The sequence below is a fragment of the Xenopus laevis genome, chromosome 1L (genome assembly GCF_017654675.1).
Source record: "Xenopus laevis strain J_2021 chromosome 1L, Xenopus_laevis_v10.1, whole genome shotgun sequence".
Lineage (NCBI taxonomy): Eukaryota > Metazoa > Chordata > Amphibia > Anura > Pipidae > Xenopus > Xenopus laevis.
Window position 1 is genome coordinate 38,455,062 of NC_054371.1, and position 23,453 is coordinate 38,478,514.

At 39.9% G+C, this 23,453-nt stretch overlaps 1 protein-coding gene across 1 annotated transcript in view; it reads left to right on the forward strand.

The window, feature by feature from the left end:
• The first annotated feature begins 12,979 nt into the window (after positions 1-12,979).
• The window catches only part of slc30a9.L (solute carrier family 30 (zinc transporter), member 9 L homeolog), a 49,912-nt gene continuing 39,438 nt past the window's right edge, over positions 12,980-23,453 (forward strand). The window contains exons 1-2 of the mRNA XM_018229435.2: positions 12,980-13,151; positions 17,957-18,118. Coding sequence (XP_018084924.1) covers positions 13,058-13,151; positions 17,957-18,118 — 256 coding nt within the window. The 5' untranslated portion in view covers positions 12,980-13,057. The remainder of the gene's footprint in view (positions 13,152-17,956; positions 18,119-23,453) is intronic.

Consider the following 23,453-nt stretch of genomic DNA (forward strand, 5'->3'; position numbering starts at 1 on the left):
GCTGAGATTTTTAAATGAGCTTACAACAGCTATGAATGCTTCAATGTGATTTAATGTTTAATTTGAAAAGGACATTTATTATACAGCTTTTTATGTCAGAGTGACAGGTCCACTTTAAATAACCTCCCATTGAGTATATTAGAATTTATTGAGTAAAAAAGAATTCACATAAACTCGAAATTCGACCATTGATAAATCTGCCAATTAGTGTGAATTAGAGTGATATTCTGAGACAATTGAAGGAACTGCCTCAGGTGGCGCATTGATTAGAATCGGCGCTGTCCCTGTAGCTGAAACTCCCATTCTATAAGCATAAATAATAGGGCTCCCTTTGCATATAATGCGCTAAAAACCGAATCCAAATCCTAATTTGCATATGCAAATTAAGGGTGGGAAGGGGAAAACATTTTTTGCTTCCTTGTTTTGTGACAAAAAATCACGAGATTTCCCTCCCCCACCCATAATTTGCATATGCAAATTAGGATTCGGTTCGGCCAGGCAGAAGGATTCGGCCGCATCTGAATCCTGCTGAAAAAGGACGAATCCTGGACGAGTCCCGAACCGGATCCGGAGCATCCCTATTAATTATATCTTAGATGACTACAAGGTACTGTTTTATTATTATAGAGGAAAAGGAAATCATTTTTACAAATTTGAATTATTTGATTAAAATGAGGTCTATGGGAGATGGCCTTCTTGTAATTTCTGGATAACGGTTTTCTGGATAATGGATCCCATACCTGTCAACTACCTGTAACTTTGGTTGATGGACCCCGACTGACTTGGTTCACAATGGTATTTTATTTAAAACACCCACAAGGTGTCAGTGTAATAAAGTACATCATTTAGTAAGGATTTTGCAGCATTCTGCTAAACGAGATATTTTTCCTGTAACTCGGAAGCTCTCTGCTCTGTGCTTTGATGTCAAGTGCAATATGCAAACAAATGTATCTGAATGCAGATTAGGAGACTGTTATATATGTTAGCATTCATCTTTTGTCTGGTGGAGAATGGCTGCATTAAATCTTGAGAAAATATGAACTTGCCTTTGTGTCTATAATTTGTTTGTTTTTTTAGATATTTTTCTAATGAATATAATAACACTGGTAGACAATGTTCCCATTAAGCAGTGCACATGTACAAGTCTCGACAGCAGTGCACAAAGCAGAATACAGCCAGCCTCGATCCTAATGCAGAAGCAAATGATTCCGAGCCATTCTATATATTTATTTTCAACATCATTTGAATTTAATGCACTTGCTCAGTGTTGCATTATCTGAATCCCTTGCCAAATGGGATTCTTCAAATATGGGAAGATAATTAATCCTTATTTGAAGCCAAACCAACCTATTGGGTTTAATGTTTACATGATATTCTAGTAGATTTAGGGGCAAATTCACTAAAGTGCGAAGTGGCTAAATGGAAGTGTGGGGATGGACCCAATGTTCGAGACTGGGAACAATAAGTGGAAAAATCCCTACCATTGTACAAACTTACATACATGAAAAGGGGCTGCCCTGAGAAATTTAATAAGATATGGGGCTTGTGGCTTGAGGAGGACTCTGACCTAGATCCTCCTTGACTAACTGAAAACACTGAGCTCACGTTATCCTTTACCTGTACATAATATTCTAGTGAGATGTGGGAGTGTCAGGGGATTATCTATTGGTTTACTATCACTTTGCAGAATTTAACACTTAGCGTGCATAGAGGACAATAATGTGTGAGACACAGGTAGGATAGGAATATAACAATATCTTTATACTGTGAAACTATGGCAGTACTGTGTAATGTTGTAGATACACTGTGGTTTACTAGATGTATCGAGATAGAACTGTATTGTAATACTTGTTAATAAACATGACAAGGAAAACAGGAAAATAATAATAATAAAATAAAGACAAGACAAGAATCTGAAGAACGACAAAGACACCATGTTATTGTTATTTGTTTAAGTTTTATTGTTAAAACTGAAATGCTTACATGAAACGAATAGTAAAAGGAACGAACATTGTATCTACAACAGCTGTGTTAACTGAATATATGTTTGTTTCAATAAAAGAATTGTTAAAAAAAAAAGTGCGAAGTGGCTAACGCTAGCGCAAATTCACCAGTGTGACGCCATTTCGTTACGTCTCCGATTTTACGTCTCCGCTAATTCACTAACTTGCGCATTTTACTGAACGTTACCTCTTGTGCCAGACTTGCCTTCGCCACCTCAGACCAGGCAAATGCAAGAGTAGATAGGACTTGCTTCAAAAAAAGTTGAATTTTTTTCTAAGTCCCAAAAAACACTGACATCTTTTACTTTTTTAAGGATGATAGGCTGATAAAGATCATTAATTTTTTTGGGGGTATCCTCCTTCCCCCCTACATTTCCTAACATATGGCACCTAAACTATACAGTGGGCACATGTATAGGGCAAAATAACAACTCTACTTTACTTTATGAAGCTTCCCCAGGCTTGTGTAGTGTAATGTATTTGCTGCTACATATACGTCCATTGTACTTGAACTTGGCGCCGTATGCAAATTAGGCATCGCTAACGTAACTTCGATTTGCTTGACGAATTAACGGTAGCGCAACTTCGCTACCTTCCGCCTCCCTGAGCGCAACTTCGGATTTAAGTGAATTAGCGGCGCCCTGGCAAAACTTCACCTGGCGAAGTGCAGGGAAGTCAACGCTGTCGCAACTTCGGAGGTAAGTAAATTTGCCCCTTAAGGTACGAAGATCCAAATTAAGGAAAGATCTGTTATCCGGAAAACCCCCAGGTCCCGAGCATTCTGCATAACAAGTCTCATACCTGTAATGCTATTGCCACTTCAGGCTACATAAAAATCAGAGGCCATAACCCTTGCCAGCACTCATTTACACCCCAGATATGATCTGGTAGGAGATCTTTGATGATTCCACCCTGGGATTGCACTGCTGGTGCACCCATGTGTGAGAACAGAATATTCTTGTGTTCCTGAAGAAAATTACAGCTTAGAGTGAACATGGCCTGTTCATGTAAAAGACATTAGGGATCAGCACAGGAAGCAAGGAAGAGGTTACCTCAACAATAGTCAGCCCATATATTATTATTATGCTATTTAACTACAAAGAACCTTGTTGTCATTATTCTGCAGGGGAAGTTCCAATAATTGCATGTATTATCCCACAGCTACAGCAGCCTTATAGGGTTCCTGTCATGGAAAAATATGTTTGTTTGGTTGTTTTTGCAAAAAAAACTCTTCTAGCAGAATCCGACATCGAAATTCATTTTTCAAAATAGCAAACAATTTTTTTGATATTTAATTTTGAAATCTGACATGAAACCAGACATGTTGCCAGTTTCCCATGTGCCCTCTGCCATGTGCTCTGATAAACTTCAATTACTCTTTATTGCTGCGCTGCAAGTTAGAGTGATATCACCCCCCCAAGCATCTGATCACTGGAACAATGGGCAGGAATCAAGATGACAGCTCCTTGACACCTGCATTTCTAAAAATGTTCCCACGCCCTAGTGGTAGATATGAGAATAGCACTTAATAGTAAAACACCCAAGTGCCCCTGCGACTCTGCTAGTTACATTAAGTAAGAGAAACAATAGCTTATCGTAAAGCAGTTCAATTGTGAAGTACTGGCTCTTTCTAAAATAATGAGACCAGGCACAATGACCTGAGATGGCTGACAAAACACCAATATTACAACTAAAAAATTACATTTAGGGGCAGATTTATCAAGGGTCGAATTTCAAAGTAAAAAATACTTTGAAAGTCGACCATCGAATTAAAATTCATTTGAATATCGAAGTCGAAGGATTTTTCACCGAATTTGGCCATCAAACGATCGATGTAAAATCGTTCGATCAAACGATTAAATCGTTCAAATCGAACGATTCTAGCATACGATCAAGCAATTTTACTTAGATGAGTGAAGACTTAGAAAATGGTTGTAGAAGGTCCCCATAGGCTAACATAGCACTTCGGCAGGTTCAATTTGTGAAATATTGAAGTCAAAGTTTTTTTTAAAGAGACAGTACTTCGATTATTGAATATTCAAACGATTTTTACTTCGAATCGAAGTCGAAGTAAATTTGAAGTCATAGTATCCTATTCAATGGTTGAAGTATCCAAAAAATTACTTTGAATTTCGAATTTTTTTACTTCGAAAATGCATTATTTGCAATGGACACAGTATAATTTAGCAGTAATAATTAAACCATAAAAATGATTTAAAATATAGAGCCAGTTGCATATGAAACACTTTAGGTAGTCAGGTAGCTGCATTTCCCCCAGGGAGTAACAAACAAAAATACAGAGCTGTCAGTATTGCTTTAACTCTATACATTTTCAGTCCTCAAACTGTTTTAATAGTCAGACTACAGCTTTCAGTAGGTTTTGAGAAATGTACATCCTGTAAGACTTCTGTACCACCATCTAGTGGATTAAATTCACATTACACTGCATGCTCCATGGAATCTAGATTACACAGTACAGAGTTAAGGTGGCCATACACGGGCCGATAAAAGCTGCCGACAGACCGTGTCGGCAGCTTATTGGCCCGTGTATGGGGCCCCCCGACGTGCTTCACCGATCGAGAGATCTCGATCGGATGGGACAAAAAATCCCGTTGGATCGCGGCCGCATCTATTCGTTGATGCGGTCCCGCGAACCGACCGCCCGTTAGGCATTGTTAGGATCCGATCGTTGGGCCCTAGGGTAGGATGGTAGGTTATAAACAAACAGTCGGAGCTTACTGAATTGATCTGGACTGACAGTCATGGGAGTGGATAAACTATAATCACACAACACGAGAAAATGCAAGTCTCTGTCAGTGGGTACTGGGAAGGTTCTCCCAGCAAATATTTGCTCGGTCCAGTAGTGACCCTGCAGGTGGGACCCCCAGATATGACTGCAGGAAATAAGTGTGTAAAAAAGGATCACGCACCATTTTATGTAGCAGGAGGGCCACTGTCATGGTGCCATCACCATGTGTTACAGAGTCCCTGAGCCACCCCATACCAATGTTAGAGGTCAACAAGTTCCAAGGAGACAAAGCATGACATATATGGGGGAGATAGATACACACACTGAACAAACACCAAACAGGTAGGAAGTGAGGGCTGTTTGGACAGGAGCTGAGGATGGCATTGTCAAGCCTGGCAATAATAAAGTTTGTCATTTGAATTTACTGCCGCAGTATCTGCTTTTTATAGTGCAGCTATTTTTTCCTGCAAAGCGCTGGACAAATTATAATAATAGTGATTTGGCAAGCAGTGGGCCTCATCAGAGCCATGGGCCATGGGCGGTCTCCATGATGCTTGTCTGGTTCTTGTAAGGTAGATAATTGAATTGCAAGTGCACAGATAGGAGAATTGCTATGCACTGGGAATCAAATTATCAACCGTACAAGGACCAAACATGAATGAGCTTCAGTTTCCCTGCTTGCACTGTTTAGCTCAAGAAATAACAAAAGCGGAGTAAACAATAGGCAAACTGTATGTTCAACACAAGCCCTATTCTCCGCACTGAAGAAGGGGAATACTGCCCCTTAAGCAAATGGACTGAATAATAGTATTAAGATCAGTAATATCTCTTAGATGGCCACATTGTTAGTGCAAAAGTCCCCTGGCCTATGTAAAAAAGCTGTGTTTCGAACTTCACTGCTGCTTGTGCAGAATCACTGTCCCCTCATTTAACTGTGAAGGTTGTTTCTGGCCTGTGTCTCTGCTGAAGAACATGAGAGCGGATCTAAATTGTTTTAAAAATAACTACACGCTGAGAGTAGTAAAGACTTTATTTTTCTTATGATTCTGTATTCAGGGTTCTAACAAGATCTTCTAAGAATTCTTATTCTCCTGCTGTTATCATATTCCAGTACCTTTATTCTTCATCCAGTTGTATTCTCTAACAAGTTTGCAAAGTATTCATGTTTCCACTTAAATGGGTATTAAAACTCCAAACACAAACCATACAATTGGTCAGAAAATTCACAATGTCAAAGTTAAAGCCCCATTTGTACCAAAATAAATTCTGCTCTGACCAAAGATACTGCAGTTCTGATAATACAACAATACCACACACACTGTCTCACAATTGGTTGAATTAGCACATTTACACATGTGAGCAGTAACGCCACGTCAAGGCTTCAACCCTGTTACTGACCATTCACTCCCGGGGGAACATTCCTCAGGGGGCCTAATAATATTGTAACAGTCAATAAATAATATCATAAGGAAATAATGAGGCTTACTCATGTCTAAGTTTACCCTTTGCTCAGAACATTCTTAAAAAAATTCTAGTTCATCTGAAGGAAGGTAAAAAAAAAAAACATTTAATGGGGGAAAAAAACTCTTCCTGCATGAATGAATATTGAGTATAAGTATTAATATCAGAGTATGGGTTCAACAGACATGTGTATGAAGGCAAAGCAAATTGAATGTTAGACCCCCTTGCCCTCTTGTTACACCTTTGGCCTTTCATATCTCACATTCACTCACACACCATTCGCTTCAATTAATTAACTGTAACTATATCTAATAGCTAATAACTATATTTACCTGTACCCGAAGAAAGAAAACTGTTAATACAAAAAAGTATAACAACTATATACGTAGTATAAGGTCCTACAACAGGAATGATACACTAGAGGCAGAAGAAACAATGATATCATATGATGTCACTTCTTTGTTCACATGTACAGTATACCTACTACAGAGGCAATTCAGACTGTAAGAAATCGACTGCAACAAGATAACACCCTCAGCAGCAGAACAAAGCTCAGTCCCAACCAAGTATGTTTGTTGCTAGATTTGTGTCTTAACACCACATACTTCAAGTACAAGAACCTTTTTTATAGACAGAAACATGGCTGTGCAATGGGTTCTCCAGTCTCTCCTATTGTAGCAAACCTGTACATGGAGGAAGTGGAAAGGAGGGCCTTACTTACTTTCCAGGGAACTACACCGACTCACTGGTTCAGGTATGTGGATGATACTTGGGTTAAAATCAGATCCAATGAAGTGGCGGCCTTTACAGAACACATTAACTCTGTGGACAATAACATCAAGTTCACAAGGGAAGATGTCCACGAGAACAAACTTGCCTTTTTGGACTGTTTGATATGCATCCAAGAGGGGGGTAACTTGAAGACGGAAGTATACAGGAAACCCACTCATATGGATCAATATCTGTTGTTTGATTCCCACCATCCGCTGAAACACAAACTGGGTGTCATTAGAACTCTGCACCACAGGGCGGAAGTTGTGACAACTGATACAGAGTCCAAAGACAGCTTTGAAGGAGCTTTGAAAGGGTGTGGCTACCCAGACTGGGCCTTTGTCAAAACAGCAGCAACCGGCTTGGTTGCTGCTGTTTTGACAAAGGCCCAGGAACACCAATAGAAATAACCGCCCGGAGACACATAGTAGGCAAAACATAGTCATCCCATATGTAGCTGGAGTGTCTGTTAACAAACACCACGTCCCTGTGTTTTTCAAAACTAGCGACACACTGAGACAAAAACTCGTACACCCAAAGGATCAAACACCAAAAGAAAAGCAAAGCAATGTGGTATACGGAGTCCAGTGTAGCGAGGAGTGCACAGATCTATACATTGGGGAGACAAAACAACTGCTCACCAAGCGAATGGCTCAGCATAGGAGGGAGAACTCTACAGGGCAAAACTCAGCTGTCTTTCTACACTTAAAAGACAAGGGACACTCCTTTGAAGATAGCAAGGTCCAAATATTGGATAAAGAAGGCCGCTGGTTTAAACGAGGCGTGAAAGAGGCGATTCGTGTCAAGGTGGAGAAACCATCCCTGAACAGAGGTGGGGGCCTTCGACACCACCTGTCTGCTACATACAATGCTGTTCTAACATCTGTACCCCGGCGGTTTCATGCAACTCTCACAAGTAACAATTGTTTCTAGGAGTTGCATGACACATTGGATAATCCTATGACAGTAACTACACAGAATCAACACCTCTGTAACATAGTAACATAGTAAGTAAGGTTGAAAAAAGACACATGTCCATCGAGTTCAACCTTTTTTTTTTTTTTTAACTACCTATCTACCAGTTGATCCAGAGGAAGGCAAAAAAAACCCATCTGAAGCCTCTCCAATTTGCCTTAGAGGGGGAAAAATTCCTTCCTGACTCCAAAATGGCAATCGGACTAGTCCCTGGATCAACTTGGACTATGAGCTATTTCCCATAACCCTGTATCCCCTTACTTGCTAAAAAGCCATCCAACCCCTTCTTAAAGCTATCTAATGTATCAGCCTGTACAACTGATTCAGGGAGAGAATTCCACATCTTCACAGCTCTCACTGTAAAAAACCCCTTCCGAATATTTAGGCGGAACCTCTTTTCTTCTAATCGGAATGGATGACCTCGTGTCAGCTGGAAAGACCTACTGGTAAATAAAGCATTAGAGAGATTGTTATATGATCCCCTTATATATTTATACATAGTCATCATATATCCCCTTAAGCGCCTCTTCTCCAGCGTGAACATCTCCAATTTGGCCAGTCTTTCCTCATAGCTAAGATTTTCAATACCTTTTACCAGCTTAGTTGCCCTTCTCTGTACCCTCTCTAATACAATAATGTCCTGTTTGAGTGATGGAGACCAAAACTGTACGGCATATTCTAGATGGGGCCTTACAAGTGCTCTATACAGTGGAAGAATGACCCCCTCCTCCCGTGACTCTATGCCCCTTTTAATACAGCTCAAGACCTTATTTGCCCTTGATGCTGCTGACTGGCATTGCTTGCTACAGCCAAGTTTATCATCTACAAGGACTCCAAGGTCCTTTTCCATAATGGATTTGCCTAGTGCAGTCCCATTAAGGGTATAAGTGGCTTGGATATTTTTACATCCCAGGTGCATGACTTTACATTTATCAACATTGAATCTCATTTGCCACTTAGCTGCCCAGATTGCCAGTTTGTCAAGGTCCTGTTGCAAGGATGCCACATCCTGGATGGAATTTTTGGGCTGGATAATTTTGTGTCATCTGCAAACACTGATACATTACTTACAACACCCTCCCCTAAGTCATTAATGAACAAGTTAAATAAAAGTGGACCCAATACTGAGCCCTAAGGGACCCCACTAAGAACCTTACTCCAAGTAGAGAATGTCCCATTAACAACCACCCTCTGTACCCGATCCTGTAGCCAGTTTCCTATCCACGTGCAAACGACTTCATTAAGCCCAACAGACCTTAGTTTAGAAAGCAGTCGTTTGTGGGGCACAGTATCAAACGCTTTGGCAAAATCCAAATAGATCACATCTTCTGCCCCCCCACTATCCAGAATCTTACTTACCACATCATAAAATGCAATCAAATTCGTCTGACATGACCTATCCTTCATAAAGCCATGCTGATTGTTGCTCATAATGCCATTCATTAGGACAAAATTTTGAATGTGATCCCTTAACAAGCCTTCAAATAATTTGCCCACCACAGATGTCAATCTTACTGGCCTATAATTGCCAGGCTGAGATCGTAATCCCTTTTTAAATATTGGAATAACATCAGCTTTTCTCCAATCCATAGGCACCATACCAGATGACAGTGAATCTGAGAAAATCAGAAATAAGGGCTGGTCTAAAACTGAACTAAGCTCTCTTAGAACCCGGGGGTGTATGCCATCAGGCCCTGGAGCCTTGTTTACATTAATTTGTATTAAAGCTTTTTGAATCATATCCTGAGTCAGCCACTGACTAGATTGAGCTGAACCATTCGTGCAGTTATTAAGTGAGCCTGTGAACCCAGACTCCTCTATTGTATACACTGAAGAAAAGAACTGATTTAACACATTTGCCTTATCTGTATCTGTTACAACCATACTGGTACCATTATTTAATGGAGCAACACTCTCAACCTGCATCTTTTTACTATTAATATATTTAAAAAACTTTTTAGGGTTAGTTTTCACCTCCACCGCAATTAACTCTTCATTTCTTTTCTTAGCCTTCCGGATTGCTGATTTACAACATTTATTACAGTGTTTATATTCATTAAATGCAGCTTCTGTCCCTACAGATTTGTAGTTTTTAAATGCCTTTCTCTTCTTTCCCATTAACATCTTTACCTCTGTATTAAGCCACACAGGATGATTCTTAGAGCTTCTACGTTTAGTCCTTAAGGGAATAAATTGAGAACAGTAATGATTTAATATCATTTTAAAGGACAACCATTTCTGTTCTGTGTTTTTAGCTGAAAACCTAATGCCCCAATCAATGCTCTGTAGGGCAGCCCTCAAGGCACTAAAATTAGCTTTTGCAAAATTCATGGTTTTTGTTGCCCCAGTATATTTTTGTTTTTTGCACCAGACATTAAAAGATATAACATTATGGTCACTATTACCCAGGGGTTCAATGACTTGCACATTTGCTATAAGTTCTGGGTCATTTGAGATCACTAAATCAAGAATAGCATTTTTTCTGGTAGGCTCCTCAACAACCTGTGCTAAAAAATTGTCGTGCAATAAGTTTTATAAACTTTTTCCCATTAACTGATCTAGCAGTACCGTTGCTCCAGTCAATATCTGGGTAATTAAAATCCCCCATTATCATTACTTTACCTAAACTAGCAGCCTTTTCTATTTGCATTAGGAGCTTTGTCTCTTCCTCCTCACTTACATTAGGGGGTCTATAGCATACTCCTACAATTAATTTGCTGGATTCTTTACAATTGGTGAAGAACTCCACCCATACGACTTCTGGCCCCTCATTTTCTAACATAACCTCCTCCTTTATATGAGCTTTTAAATCCTGCCTAACATACAGACATACCCCTCCTCCTTTTCTATTGCCTCTGTCCCTCCGAAACAAAGTATAGCCACTGATATTTACTGCCCAGTTATGCGACTCATTCAGCCATGTTTCGGCCACACCAATCACATCATATTTTCCTTCCATCACCAGCAGCTCCAGCTCTCCCATTTTACCAGTCAGACTTCTTGCATTTGTAAACATACATTTAATACTGGCACCATATTGAACATATGACATGTGGGCCTCCCTATCCTTAACAGTATCCCCAGCCAAATCTCCTCCCCCATTTTCCCTTTCTTTGCCCACTATCTCATCTAACCTGTCTACCACTGAATCTTTTACTGAACCCTCCCCCCCCCACACCTAGTTTAAAATCTCCTCCAACCCTCTAGCCATCTTCTCTCCCAAAACAGCTGGCCCATCATCATTGAGGTGCAGCCCATCCCTAGCAAAGAGCCTGTAGCCGACTGAAAAATCAGCCCAGTTCTCCAAAAACCCAAAACCCTCCTCCCTACACCAATCTTTCAGCCACGCATTAATCTCCCTACGCTCCCGCTGTCTCCTTAGCGTTGCTCGTGGCTCAGGTAATATCTCTGAGAAAATTTCTTCAGATGTCACCTCCTTGAAGAGTTACAATGTGCCATTGTGATTGGATTAGTGGAAGAGTTTATATGCCGAGAACTTCCCACACCAGTCAGTTGAATTGAAGAAGCTGCTCTGATGAGTAGTGAACATCTTCATTGATTACTCTGCAAGTTGTTTTTAGATTTTTTTTTTTTTAGATTTACCTATACTAGATATATATCATCATTTATTTATTTGGCGCTGTCAAGTATACTTACCTTCGAAGTTGTGCGAGCGAAGTTTCGTCAGGGTGCCGCTAATTCACTAAAATCCGAAGTTGCGCTCAGGGAGGCGAAAGGTAGCTAAATTGCGCTAGCATTAATTAGTCAAGCAAAGCGAAGTTATGCTAGCGATGCCTAATTTGCATACGGCGCCAAGTTAAAGTACAATGGACGTATATGTAGCAGCAAATACATTACACTACACAAGCCTGGGAAAGCTTCATAAAATAAACTAGAGTTGTTATTTTGCCCTACACATGTGGCCACTGTATAGTTTATGTTCCATATGTTAGGAAATGTAGGGGGGAAGGAGGGTACCACCAAAAAAATTAACAATCTTTTTCAGCCTATCACCTTTAAAAAAGTAAAAGACGCCAGCGTTTTTTTGAAAAAAAAAATCAACTTTTTTTGAAGCAAGTCCTATCTACTCTATTGCACGTCGTGTGGTCTGAGGTGGCGAAGGCAAGTCTGGCGCAAGAGGTAACGTTCAGTAAAATGCGCAAGTTAGTGAATTAGTGTAGTTATGTCCTTTCGCCATAGGGCAACTTCGCCTGGCGTAAGGGTGCGAAGTAGCGCTAGAGTAGGTCCACTTTGCTAGTGAATTTACGCCAGCACCCGTTAGTAAATCGACGAAGTAATGAAATAACGTCACACTTGCGAATTTGCGCTAGCCGCTTCGCGCTTTAGTGAATTTGCCCCACTTTTGTTTGTGACATAACATGTTAGTGAAACTTCTAAGAGTATTTGTTTATTTGAAAAGATGGATGTCCTGATTTATCTGTTTTCATATTCTCCTGCCCCTGAAACATAGTGAACAGGGAAGATGCATGAGGGAAGTAGACTAGTGCTAGTATCTGTCCCAGTTTATTTCTGCCCTTGGATATGTAAAGGTATAATTAGTACAACCCATCCCTATTTAGTCTTACATTATAGATCACTGGCCATAACTGCTGCTGCCACTCCTGATTGTGCTATTGTTTGCCTGGGACATAACCACAACTTGCCGCCCGTTTAATCCCATATCATGTGACGACGTCTGATAACTCACTAACAACTAGTGCCTATTACTAAGAGCATGCTATGTGGCAAAAGTCCGGTGTTTAAACCGCTGTTACAAGTGCAAATAGTAGCGCCCGATATTAGCGCTAGGTGTACAGTAACGCACCTATGCTTCCACTCGTTATTAAGTGTGACAATGTTGAGGTCACACGCTGCTGTTTGAGCAGCTCATGACTGATCAATTTGTTCCAGTAGAGAGAGTTGTAAAAATCCTAATGTGGGGACGTCCCCGAGCCAATCGGCAGCTTGCGCGCATCTTCCTTCACTCCCATTGGCTGCTGGCCTCCGGCTTGTCGCACAGTAATGACGTCTCACACCGGTGCCCAAACAGAGCCATAGGCTGGTTAGTGGCGGTGGCCGGGTGCGACTGAAGCCCAATATGGCCGGGATATACGCCCGGAGTTGGCCTTCACTATGTCGGCTTTACCTGCGCTGTGTTGGGACGAGGTCTAGTGGTGCGCGTCTCTGCTACGGTGAGTTGCCTGGGACAATGACAAAATGTTAACTTATGTCTCCAGGTGTCACGGAAGTAGAACTTTATTTACTGGCGAGACAGCTGTGTTAGCTCTTGTGTTTATTATGAGAGGCGTCTGGCTCCCTAGCAATACAACAAGGTTGAGGGTCACTACCAGAATTATACACATCCTCCACTGGACTACAACTCCCAGAAACCTCTCCTGGCAACTGGAGGCCTGCGTGCTTGACGTAACTAATAAAACCACTATATGAAACTCTTTAAAATATGTTAATTATCCACCCCGTGACCTGTATAATAATCAGGACTCGACAGATAACTTTCTAACCTGTCCTAAATTCAACCCTGATGATCATGAATAGAGAACTTGCTCCCTGCTGCAGAGTCTAAAGTCAGAGAGGCTGGAAGTTCCCAACATTACATTCCTGTACTAGGCCATTTACCATCCTTTTTATTATCCTCCTTATCCTCGGCCTCGCTGGCTCCATAGTAGTAGAGTTTATATGAATTGATTTTGCTATTTGCATCCTGTGCCTTTGTTTTCAAAAAATGGTACTGGTTGAAATGTAGCACTGAGTGTTCCTTCCAGCTTTTACGGTAATGAGTTGTCCTTTACATTTAAATGCTCCTTAGTGTGTCTTTGTGCAAGATCAGGTTGTTTCCAAAGAATATAACCAGTTGTACAAAATTGTGTAGTCCTAATACTATATTATTAGTGTGTTTTATTTTGACTGACATGGATGTTGATCTTATAAAATATAGTCATTGTCTGATTTGGACAGTTGGGCTAAGTATGTGGCATAGGTTTGCTCCAGGTCTAAAGGAGGCCATACTTGCAGAGATCCACTTGTTTGACATGGTTGTGGTAGTGAATCTTTCCCCAAATGGTGGGCGATATCAGGCTGATCCGAACGTGGACCCTAAGGCCCATCAATCGGATCAAAGTGGGGAGAATACAAGAGGTCTGATTGAGGACCGCATCAACAAACCGATGAAGTCCTCGATCCAACTGGATTTTTAAACCATGCCGATTATTATCTGACAGATTTTCGTCCAGATATCGATCTGTCTGAGGGCCCCATACACTGCCCAGTAATCTACTGATTTAGTCTGTCGGCAGCTTGTATCGGGCTGTGTATGGGGAGCTTTACATAGGGTTGGAATCAGCAGTTGTAGTTATTTAATATATTGTTATTCTTTAGCTGTTAAACGCTAAGTGCCCTGTGTTCTCTTTGTTTCTTTAACATTAATAGCACAGGGGGAAGATTTTAGGTGACACAGAATGGGATACCTTATCTCGGTGATCCCCAACCAGTGACTCATGAGCAACATTACCATGGTGTTTCAGTGGCCCATAAAGCAGCATTCTGTTTTAAATTTTTAAACACATTTTAGTTGCATAAAACCAGATGTACTGCCAAACAGGTACAGCCAGTCCACATAGGGGTTACCAAATAGCCAGTAAGATCCCTTATTTGTTCCCCAAGAAAACTTTTTCATGCTTGTGTTTCTCCCCAACTTTTTTTACAATTGAATGTGGCTCACTGGTAAAAAAAATAAATAAAAAAAAAAAGGTTCTGGATCCCTATCTAGGAACTCACTATCCAGAATGCTCATTATTACTGGAAGGCCATCTCCCATTGACTCCATTTTAAACAAATCATTCTGATTTTTAAAAATGAATTTCCTTTTCTCTGTAATCATAAAACAGCACCTTGTACTTGATGGGAATAAAGTTGCATTAATCCATACTGGTGGCAAACCAATCAAATTAGGCTTATATAATGTTTGCATTTTTTTTAGCAGACTTAATACATGATGATCCAAATGATGGTAAAATGCCTATACTAATAGAGCAGTCCATTTTGGTTCTCACCATATAGGGGTTTTGACGTTATATATTTTAGTGGAGATACTGAAGTTACTGCTGCATTCCCTTTGGACTCTTTGATTATCTACCAATTTGTGGTTGGGGGTCCATTAAAATGAAAGCTGAAGCTACTGAGCTGGAAGTGTGTATTCTACACAATTCCTGTGGATACGCTGGTTGTGGCAAGAATGTTTGAAACATTTTCAAGTTGTGCCTGAATACTTGATACTTTTGGAAAATTGCTGTGAACCCATAAACGCAATGGTTCTGCCTATTTTTTTTTTTTTTATTAAAAAAAAAACCATTTTATTTAATGTACAGCATGAAAGGATCATTATTTTATTTTACCGTGTTCATCTTTTTTTTCTTATATTGAGGATAATTCACATAATTCACATAAATAAGTTCTGTATAAGCAAAACCTTCCTTTAGCCCAGCCACAGTCAGGCTTTCTGGTGGAAGATACTGTCTCTTAGAGGTCCTTTGTAATTTGATGGTGAATCAAAAGAGGATCCACAATGAGAAGTCTCTGGAACCATCGGATTTACAACCATTCAAAGCATATAGTCCCATTCCATACACTACAAACAGCCTTTGTTTTAGACCAATACAATGCATACTGTTAGGCATTGCATTCTGTGTATAGCTTCTATACAGAGTTAAAGTGGTTGTTCATCTTTAAATTAATTTAAATTAAATTAGAGCATGAATTTGAGACAATTTGCAATTGGTTTTTATTTTTTTATTATTTGTGGTTTCTGAGTTATTCAGCTTTTTGTTCAGTAGCTCTCCAGTTTGTAATTTCAGCAATCTGGTTGCTAGGGTCCAAATTACCCTAGCAACCATGCATTGCTTTGAATAAGAGACTGGTATATGAATAGGAGAGGCCTGAATAAAAAGATGAGTATAGAAAAAAGTAGCAATAAAGATAAATGTGTAGTCTTACAGAGCTTTTATTTTACATGAAGTCAGTAACCCGCATTTGAAAGCTTTCAAATTGAAGTCACTGACCCCATCTAAAATCAGATGTTCTTTCAGGCTTCAAATGTATAGTTATTGCTACTTTGTATTATTCCTCTTTCTATTCAGACCCTCTCTTACTCATATTGAAGTCTCTTGTTCATATAAATGCATGGTTGCTAGGGTAATTTGGACCCAAGCAACCAAATTGCTTAAACTGCAAACTGGAGAGCTGCTGAATAAAAAGCTAAATAACTCAAAAACCACAAATACTAAAAAGTGAAAACCTATTGCAAATTGTCTCAGAATATCACTCTTTACATCATACTAAAAGTTAATTTAAGGGCTCAAAATCCTGCCCTAACAATGGAGGCATTTTCGGTTAGGATGCCCTTCAAAGGTCACAAAACCCTATATTTAACTGCCAATAATACAAAGACAACATAACAGATGTTAAAACTGAGATATTTTATTATTTTCTGGAAAATTTATGCTCATTCTGAATTTGCTGCCTGCAACATTTTTTAAAACACTTTGAAGCAGGGGCATACCGGTAATTATCTTTTAAAAGATAAGGTGGCCATACACTGTAAGATTCGCTTGTTTGGCTAGGTTGCCAAATGAGTGAATTTTCCCTCTGACAGGCCCACCTTGGGAGGACGATATCGTGGTAATGTTATCACATTACAATGAAGGGGATACAAAAAGTCAGAACGAGGACAGTCAATGAGCTGATGCGGTCAACGATCTGACTGAAAAATCAAGCCTCCAAGATCCAGATCTGGCCAATTTTTGGAGAACCCCATACTCATGCAGATAAGCTGCCGAATCTGTCTAAAGGACCCAAGTCGCACCTTAAATCTGCCCGTGTATGACCACCTTTACTTAAAGAGGTTCTGTCGTGATTTTTATGGTGTAGTTTTTATTTCTAAATTACACTGTTTACACTGCAAATAATTCACTCTACCATGTAAAATGTCATTCCTGAACCAGCAAGTGTATTTTTTTAAATTTATAATATTGTCGTGTAGGTGCCATCTCAGGTCATTTTGCCTGGCCATGTGATTTCAGAAAGAGCTTGCACTTTAGGATGGAATTGCTTTCTGGCAGGCTATTGTTTCTCCTACTCAATGTAACTGAATGTACCTCAGTGGGATTTGGCTTTTTACTATTGAGTACTGTTCTTAGATCTACCAGGGAGCTGTTATCTTGTTTCAGTGAGTTGTTATCTGGTTACCTTCCCATTGTTCTGTTGTTAGGCTGCTGGGAGGGGGGGAGAGGGAGGGCTGATATCACTCCAACTTGCAGTACAGCAGTAAAGAGTGACTGAAGTTAATCAGAGCACAAGTCACATGACTGGAGGCAGGTGGGAAATTGACAATATGACTAGGGCCATGTCTGATTTCAAAATTAAATAGAAAAAACTGTTTGCTTTTTTGAGAAATGGATTTCAGTGCAGAATTTTCTGCTGCAGCAGCACTATTAACTGATGTGTTATGAAAAAAACATGTTTTTCCATGACTGTATCCTTTTAAGTTACATTTATAATGTTGCATCGCCTCTTCTTTTAGGGATATGCTTAATGCAGATATATATATAATATATGTTTATATCTTTCATCATTAATGGTGCCTTCCCAGATGTGCAAACTACTCATGCCGTATGCACTAATGGTCCTCCATACCATCATGGATGCTGCTTTGAATTAGGCACTGATAAACAAGCTGGATGGTCCCTCTCCTCTTTAGCGTGGCGGATACGACATCCATGATTTCCAAAAAGAATTTCAAATTTTGATTCGTCACTGCTCCTCAGGCCAACTTCACTTGAGCCCAGAGAAGGCTATGGTGTTTCTGGATCATATTTGTATGTGGTTTCTTATGTACAGAATAGTGCCTTCATATGAGATGTTAGGGTAATGCCAGATGCAGGTATTCTGAAGAGTTTATGTAGTCATTCATTTCTTTCTGCAGGTTGGCAAAGTGCTCTGGAAAACAAGGGACTTCTGTATTTTCTGCCATCAAGCTACCTGCCTATTCAAGCACAAATTCGGCTTTATTCTTCCAGTGATCAGAAGGAAGACAATGGATCGAAAGGACCCAGTGCGGCAAGTTCCCCAGAAAAATCTACCGCAGGTATGAAACTACTGGACCTTTTATCAGATAAATCACTAACAGAACATTACGTGCTCTCTGTATAATTAGACATTATGTTCTACAAATATGTTCCCCATGAAAAACTGGTTCCTCTTGTAAAGCAATAGCACGCATTATTAATAGAGTAAAGCAGCCGTATTGCCAGGGGATAAACTGTTCCATTCTGAGCACACCCGTTACCCAAATTAATTTAACCATCAGGATGGCAGCCCAAAGCAAGGTTGATGACTAAACCTAAAATATTTATTTAAGTATTTGGTTGTAATATTACAGTCATTTAAGCTAGAATACAGCTGTTTGTGGTAGTCTACAAAGAGTATTCTAGGCCTGATGTATTGCTGTGTAGTTTGTTTCTTTTTTGTTACTGCTAATTTCTTTACCTTGCTAAGTGTACATTATGTAAATTGTTAAAGGAAGCTGAGTTCTGTTTAAAGGTTCTTGCAGCAACGTACACAACTGTGATCACATAGGATCTTGGACCACTACAGTCTGAACTGACTGCTTTAAAGGGCATGTAAAGTCTAAAATAGAATAAGGCATGAAATGCTGTATTTTGTATACTAAATATAAACATGAACTTACTGCACCACAAGCCTAATCAAACAAATGATTTATGCTTTCAAAGTTGGCTGCAGGGGGTCACCATCTTGTAACTTTGTTAAACATCTTTGCAAGACTAAGACTGTGCACATGCTCAGTGTGGTCTGGGCTGCTTAGGGATTGTCATAAACAAAGCTGCTTGAGTTCTGCATGACTGGGAAGTAAGGTGGGGGCTCCCCCTGCTGTTCATAAGTATGATTGTTTCCCTGCTCAGCAGTTAGGGACCATCTGACAATTCCTATCCACAGCAGTAAATGACGGGAGAATTTCACTGCATACAGTCAGATTTCTTATAAAAACAGTACACATTTTTTAATTTAAAGTATATTGGAGATAGGTTACTTTTTCATTAAAGAAAGTAAAAGTGGGATTTTATTTTTTTGCCTTTACATGCCCTTTAATGAAAGGAAAACTCTTATTTTTTCATTTTACTGAGTGTCCCTTTATGCCCTGTGGCTTATGGGACATGTCATGTTTGATTACCAGCATAATGCAGTTTATTTGTGAGTGCTGGATCAATATGTACAAACTTTAAATGTAAAAAAAAATGCAATTTAATTGGCTAACACTGGGATTACCTGACTATAGCTGGCCAGAGCCTCATTGCACAACTTCCCCTTTTTTGTAATAGTTTATACAGGAGCAGTGGCCAGTTCTATTTTGCAGCTCCCACCCTTTCCAGCTACAGTCAGGTGATCTTAGTGGTGGTCAATAAAAGGGCAACCACTTGTGAGTTTTAACCTTGAAAGCAGCAAGCAAGTTGCAGGTAAAACTTAGTTTCTGTGTAAAATGTATAATTCTTAGTGAATCAGATAAAAGTTGAGTGTAGTACTAGCCAGACCAGGGATGACTTTGACGTAGTTGGTCAGTTTAGATATATTGCATGTTAATCCATGGGAATTTTTTGTATTTTACGGCACAAAATGTCTCAATGTCCTTAATATATTGATAATGAGTGCAGAGGACCTCTTGTATTGTATGAATTTTGTGGTCATGGCCTTGTTGCACCATCGCTTAATGGTTTACAAATTAGTGGTGAGCACAACTGTTAAACCCAAATTAATTATTTTCATATTTATCCAGAAGATTACCAGGTGAAGAGAGGGTGCTCTCTGAAAACCCTCAAATTCCACGTGTAAACATAAGTCTCTTTAAGAAAGAGTATTTTAATCATTTGGGCATCAATGAGTGTCTTCTCTCCAACCCTCTCTTCCTAATAATCTAAAGTAGGCTTGTTTTATTCAGGAATGGGATCCATTATCCAGAAACCCGTTATCCAGAAACTTCTGAATTACAGAATGACTGTCTCCCACATACTCCAAATTATCCAAATAATCCAATTTTTAGAAAACTATTTCCCTTTTCTGTCTTATAATAAAACAGTAGCTTGTACTTGATCCCAACTAAGATATAACTAATCCTTATTGAAGGCAAACCAGTCTATTGGGTTTATTTCATGTTTACATGATTTTCTTATAGACTTAAACTATGTAGATCCAAATTACGGAAAGATCCATTGTCTGGAAAACCCCAGGTCCTGAGCATTCTGGATAACCGGTCCCATACCTGCACTGCTTTACCATATATAATTTTCCACTTAAAGGAGAAGGAAACCCCCTGGGCGCAAAAATCCCTCCCCTGTGTTGCCCCCCTCCCTCCTCCACCCTGGCCTACCTGTCCCACCGGGCAAATGCCCCTAACTTGTTACTCCCCCCTCTGCGCAGGTCCAGTCCATGGAGTTCACAGGCGCCATCTTCTCCCTAGCGATCTTCTTCCTGCTTTGGCCTGCGTTTTTGGCGCATGCGCAGTAGGAGCATTTTACCGGTACGGATCTACTGCGCATGCGCCAAAAGTCTCGAAGACTTTGTGACTTTTGGCACATGCGCAGTAGATCCGTACCGAAGATGGCGCCTGTGAACTCCGTGGACTGGACCTGCGCAGAGGGGTGAGTAACAAGTTAGGGGCTTTTGCCCGGCGGGACAGGTAGGCCAGAGGGGAGATGGGGGGGGCAACACAGGGGAGGGGGGAGGGTTTTTGCGCCCAGGGAGTTTCCTTCTCCTTTAAACCATTTGCCAATAAATATGATATTTTTGGGAATTACCTACTATGGGTATTGTTGAAGATATAACTGCACACGTAGACTTCTTGAAGAATGGTCATGTAGTGAAGTCTAACAATAGCTTGCTAAGATGCTGATATCTAAAAGATTCCACCCTATTTTTTATATAAAATGACATGTACAACTATATCAAACATAGAATTATACATATGAAACCGAATCCTAATACTATACTTACCGTATATACTCGAGTATAAGCCGAGTTTTTCAGCCCCCAAAATATGCTGAAAAACTCTACCTCGGCTTATACTCGGGTCAAGCACAAAAACAGTCCCCGGCGCCTAAGAATAATCGCCGGCGCCTAAGAATAATCGCCGGCGCCTAAGAATAGTCGCCGGCGCCTAAGAATATTCGCCGGCGCCTAAGAATAGTCATCCAAAAACGAGATTGAAACTTACCAGAAGCTGCTGCATTTCGCACCCTCGGCTTATATTCGAGTCAATAAGCTTTCCCAGTTTTTGGAGGTAAAATTAGGTACCTCGGCTTATACTCGGGACGGCTTATACTCGAGTATATACGGTACATATAATACACAAAAGCCTTGAATATCTTGTAAATGGTGAGTAGTGATGTCATTTCTGTCACATGACTCACATTGCAAAATATTAGGATATTAGAAGTAACCTTGGAGTTCCATGACCTGTATTAAAGCACTCGGCCATCGGCCTCGTGTTGTTATATGGTCATGGAACTCCTCGGTGACTTATAATATCCTTATATTTTACAATAGGGGTACTTTATTCACTATATAGTTAATTCTAAACTCAGTCCTGCAAAATCAATAGTCTTCCCCAAATGCCACCTGTCACTCCACATTTACACAGTGTTCTATTTAAACCTTAACCTTGCTGTTAGTAGCTAGAGGTTAATCAATTTAATTGGGATATAATGTTAAATATTGCTATGTGCTTTCGAACAACTACTTTCCCTTTTTTGCCAGAGTGTTTACATGCCTTCGAGAAAGAAATACGTTTTACATACACTGGAATGCACTCTTGTATTAATACAAATAAATAGTATACACATATGTCTTATTGTAAAGTATATTAGAAGTCACCAAGGTGTTTTGTGATAATAGAAAGGTGTGAGGTCTCAGACAGAGAGCTTTAATGTAGTTTCTAAGCAAGGTATTGCTGTGCTTCATTTTAATAGGCTGACTATTTTGTCATACCTTATATAGTCATATGAAAAAGTTTGGAACCCCTCTTAATTCTTTGGAGTTTTGTTTATCATTGGCTGAACTTTCAAAGTACCAACTTCCTTTTAATATATAACATGCCTTATGGAAACAGTAGTATTTCAGCAAGTTTATTGGATTAACAGAAAATATGTAATATGCATCATAACAAAATTAGACAGGTTCATCAATACTTAGTTGAACCTCCTTTTGCAAATGTAACAGCCTCTAGACGCCTCCTATAGTCTTTGATGAGTGTGGATTCTGGATGGTGGTATTTTTGACCATTCGTCCATACAAAATCTCTCCAGTTCAGTTAAATTTGATGGCTGCCGAGCATGGACAGTCTGCTTCACATCATCCCATAGATTTTCCATGACATTCAAGTCGGAGGACTGTAACGGCTATTCCAGAATATTGTACTTCTCCCTCTGCATAAATGACTTTGTATATTTTGAAGTGTGTTTAGGGTCATTGTCTTGTTGGAATATCCAACCCCTGCGTAACTTCAACTTTGTGACTGATGTTTGAACATTATCCTGAAGAATTTGTTGATATTGGGTTGAATTCATCCAACCCTCGACTTTAACAAGGGCCCCACAGCATGATGGAACCTCCACCAAATTTGACAGTAGGTAGCAGGTGTTTGTAACCATTATCACAATCCTCCGCATATGCCGCTCGTGTATTTTTCTTGGCCTGCCAGACCTGGGTTTTACAGCAACTGTGCCTGTGGCCTTTCATTTCCTGATTACATTCCTTATAGTTGAAACTGACAGTTTAAACCTCTGAGATAGCTTTTTGTAGCCTTCCCCATAACCATGATACTGAACAATGTTTGTTTTCAGATCTTTTGAGAGTTGCTTTGAGGATTCCATGCTGTCACTCTTCAGAGAAGAGTCAAACAGAAGCACAGCTTGCAGGTCTTTGGAGGTGATCATTGGGTTGTCTGTAACCATTATCACAATCCTCCACATATGGCGCTCCTGTATTTTTCTTGGCCTGCCAGACCTGGATTTTACAGCAACTGTTCCTGTGGCCTTCCGTTTCCTGATTACATTCCTTATAGTTGAAACTGACAGTTTAAACCTCTGAGATAGCTTTTTTTTTTTTAGCCTTCCCCATAACCATGATACTGAACAATCTTTGTTTCAGATCTTTTGAGAGTTGCTTTGAGGATTCCATGCTGTCACTCTTCATAGTAGACTCAAACATAAGCACAACTTGCAATTGGCCACCTTAAATACCTTTTCTCATGATTGGACACACCTGCCTATGAAGTTCAAGGCTTAACGAGCTAATTCAACCAATTTAGTGTTGCCAGTAATCCATATTGAGCGGATACATGCATTCAAATTAGCAAAATTACCCAAATTTTTGCACAGCCAGTTTTTGACATTTGATTTAATTTCATACAA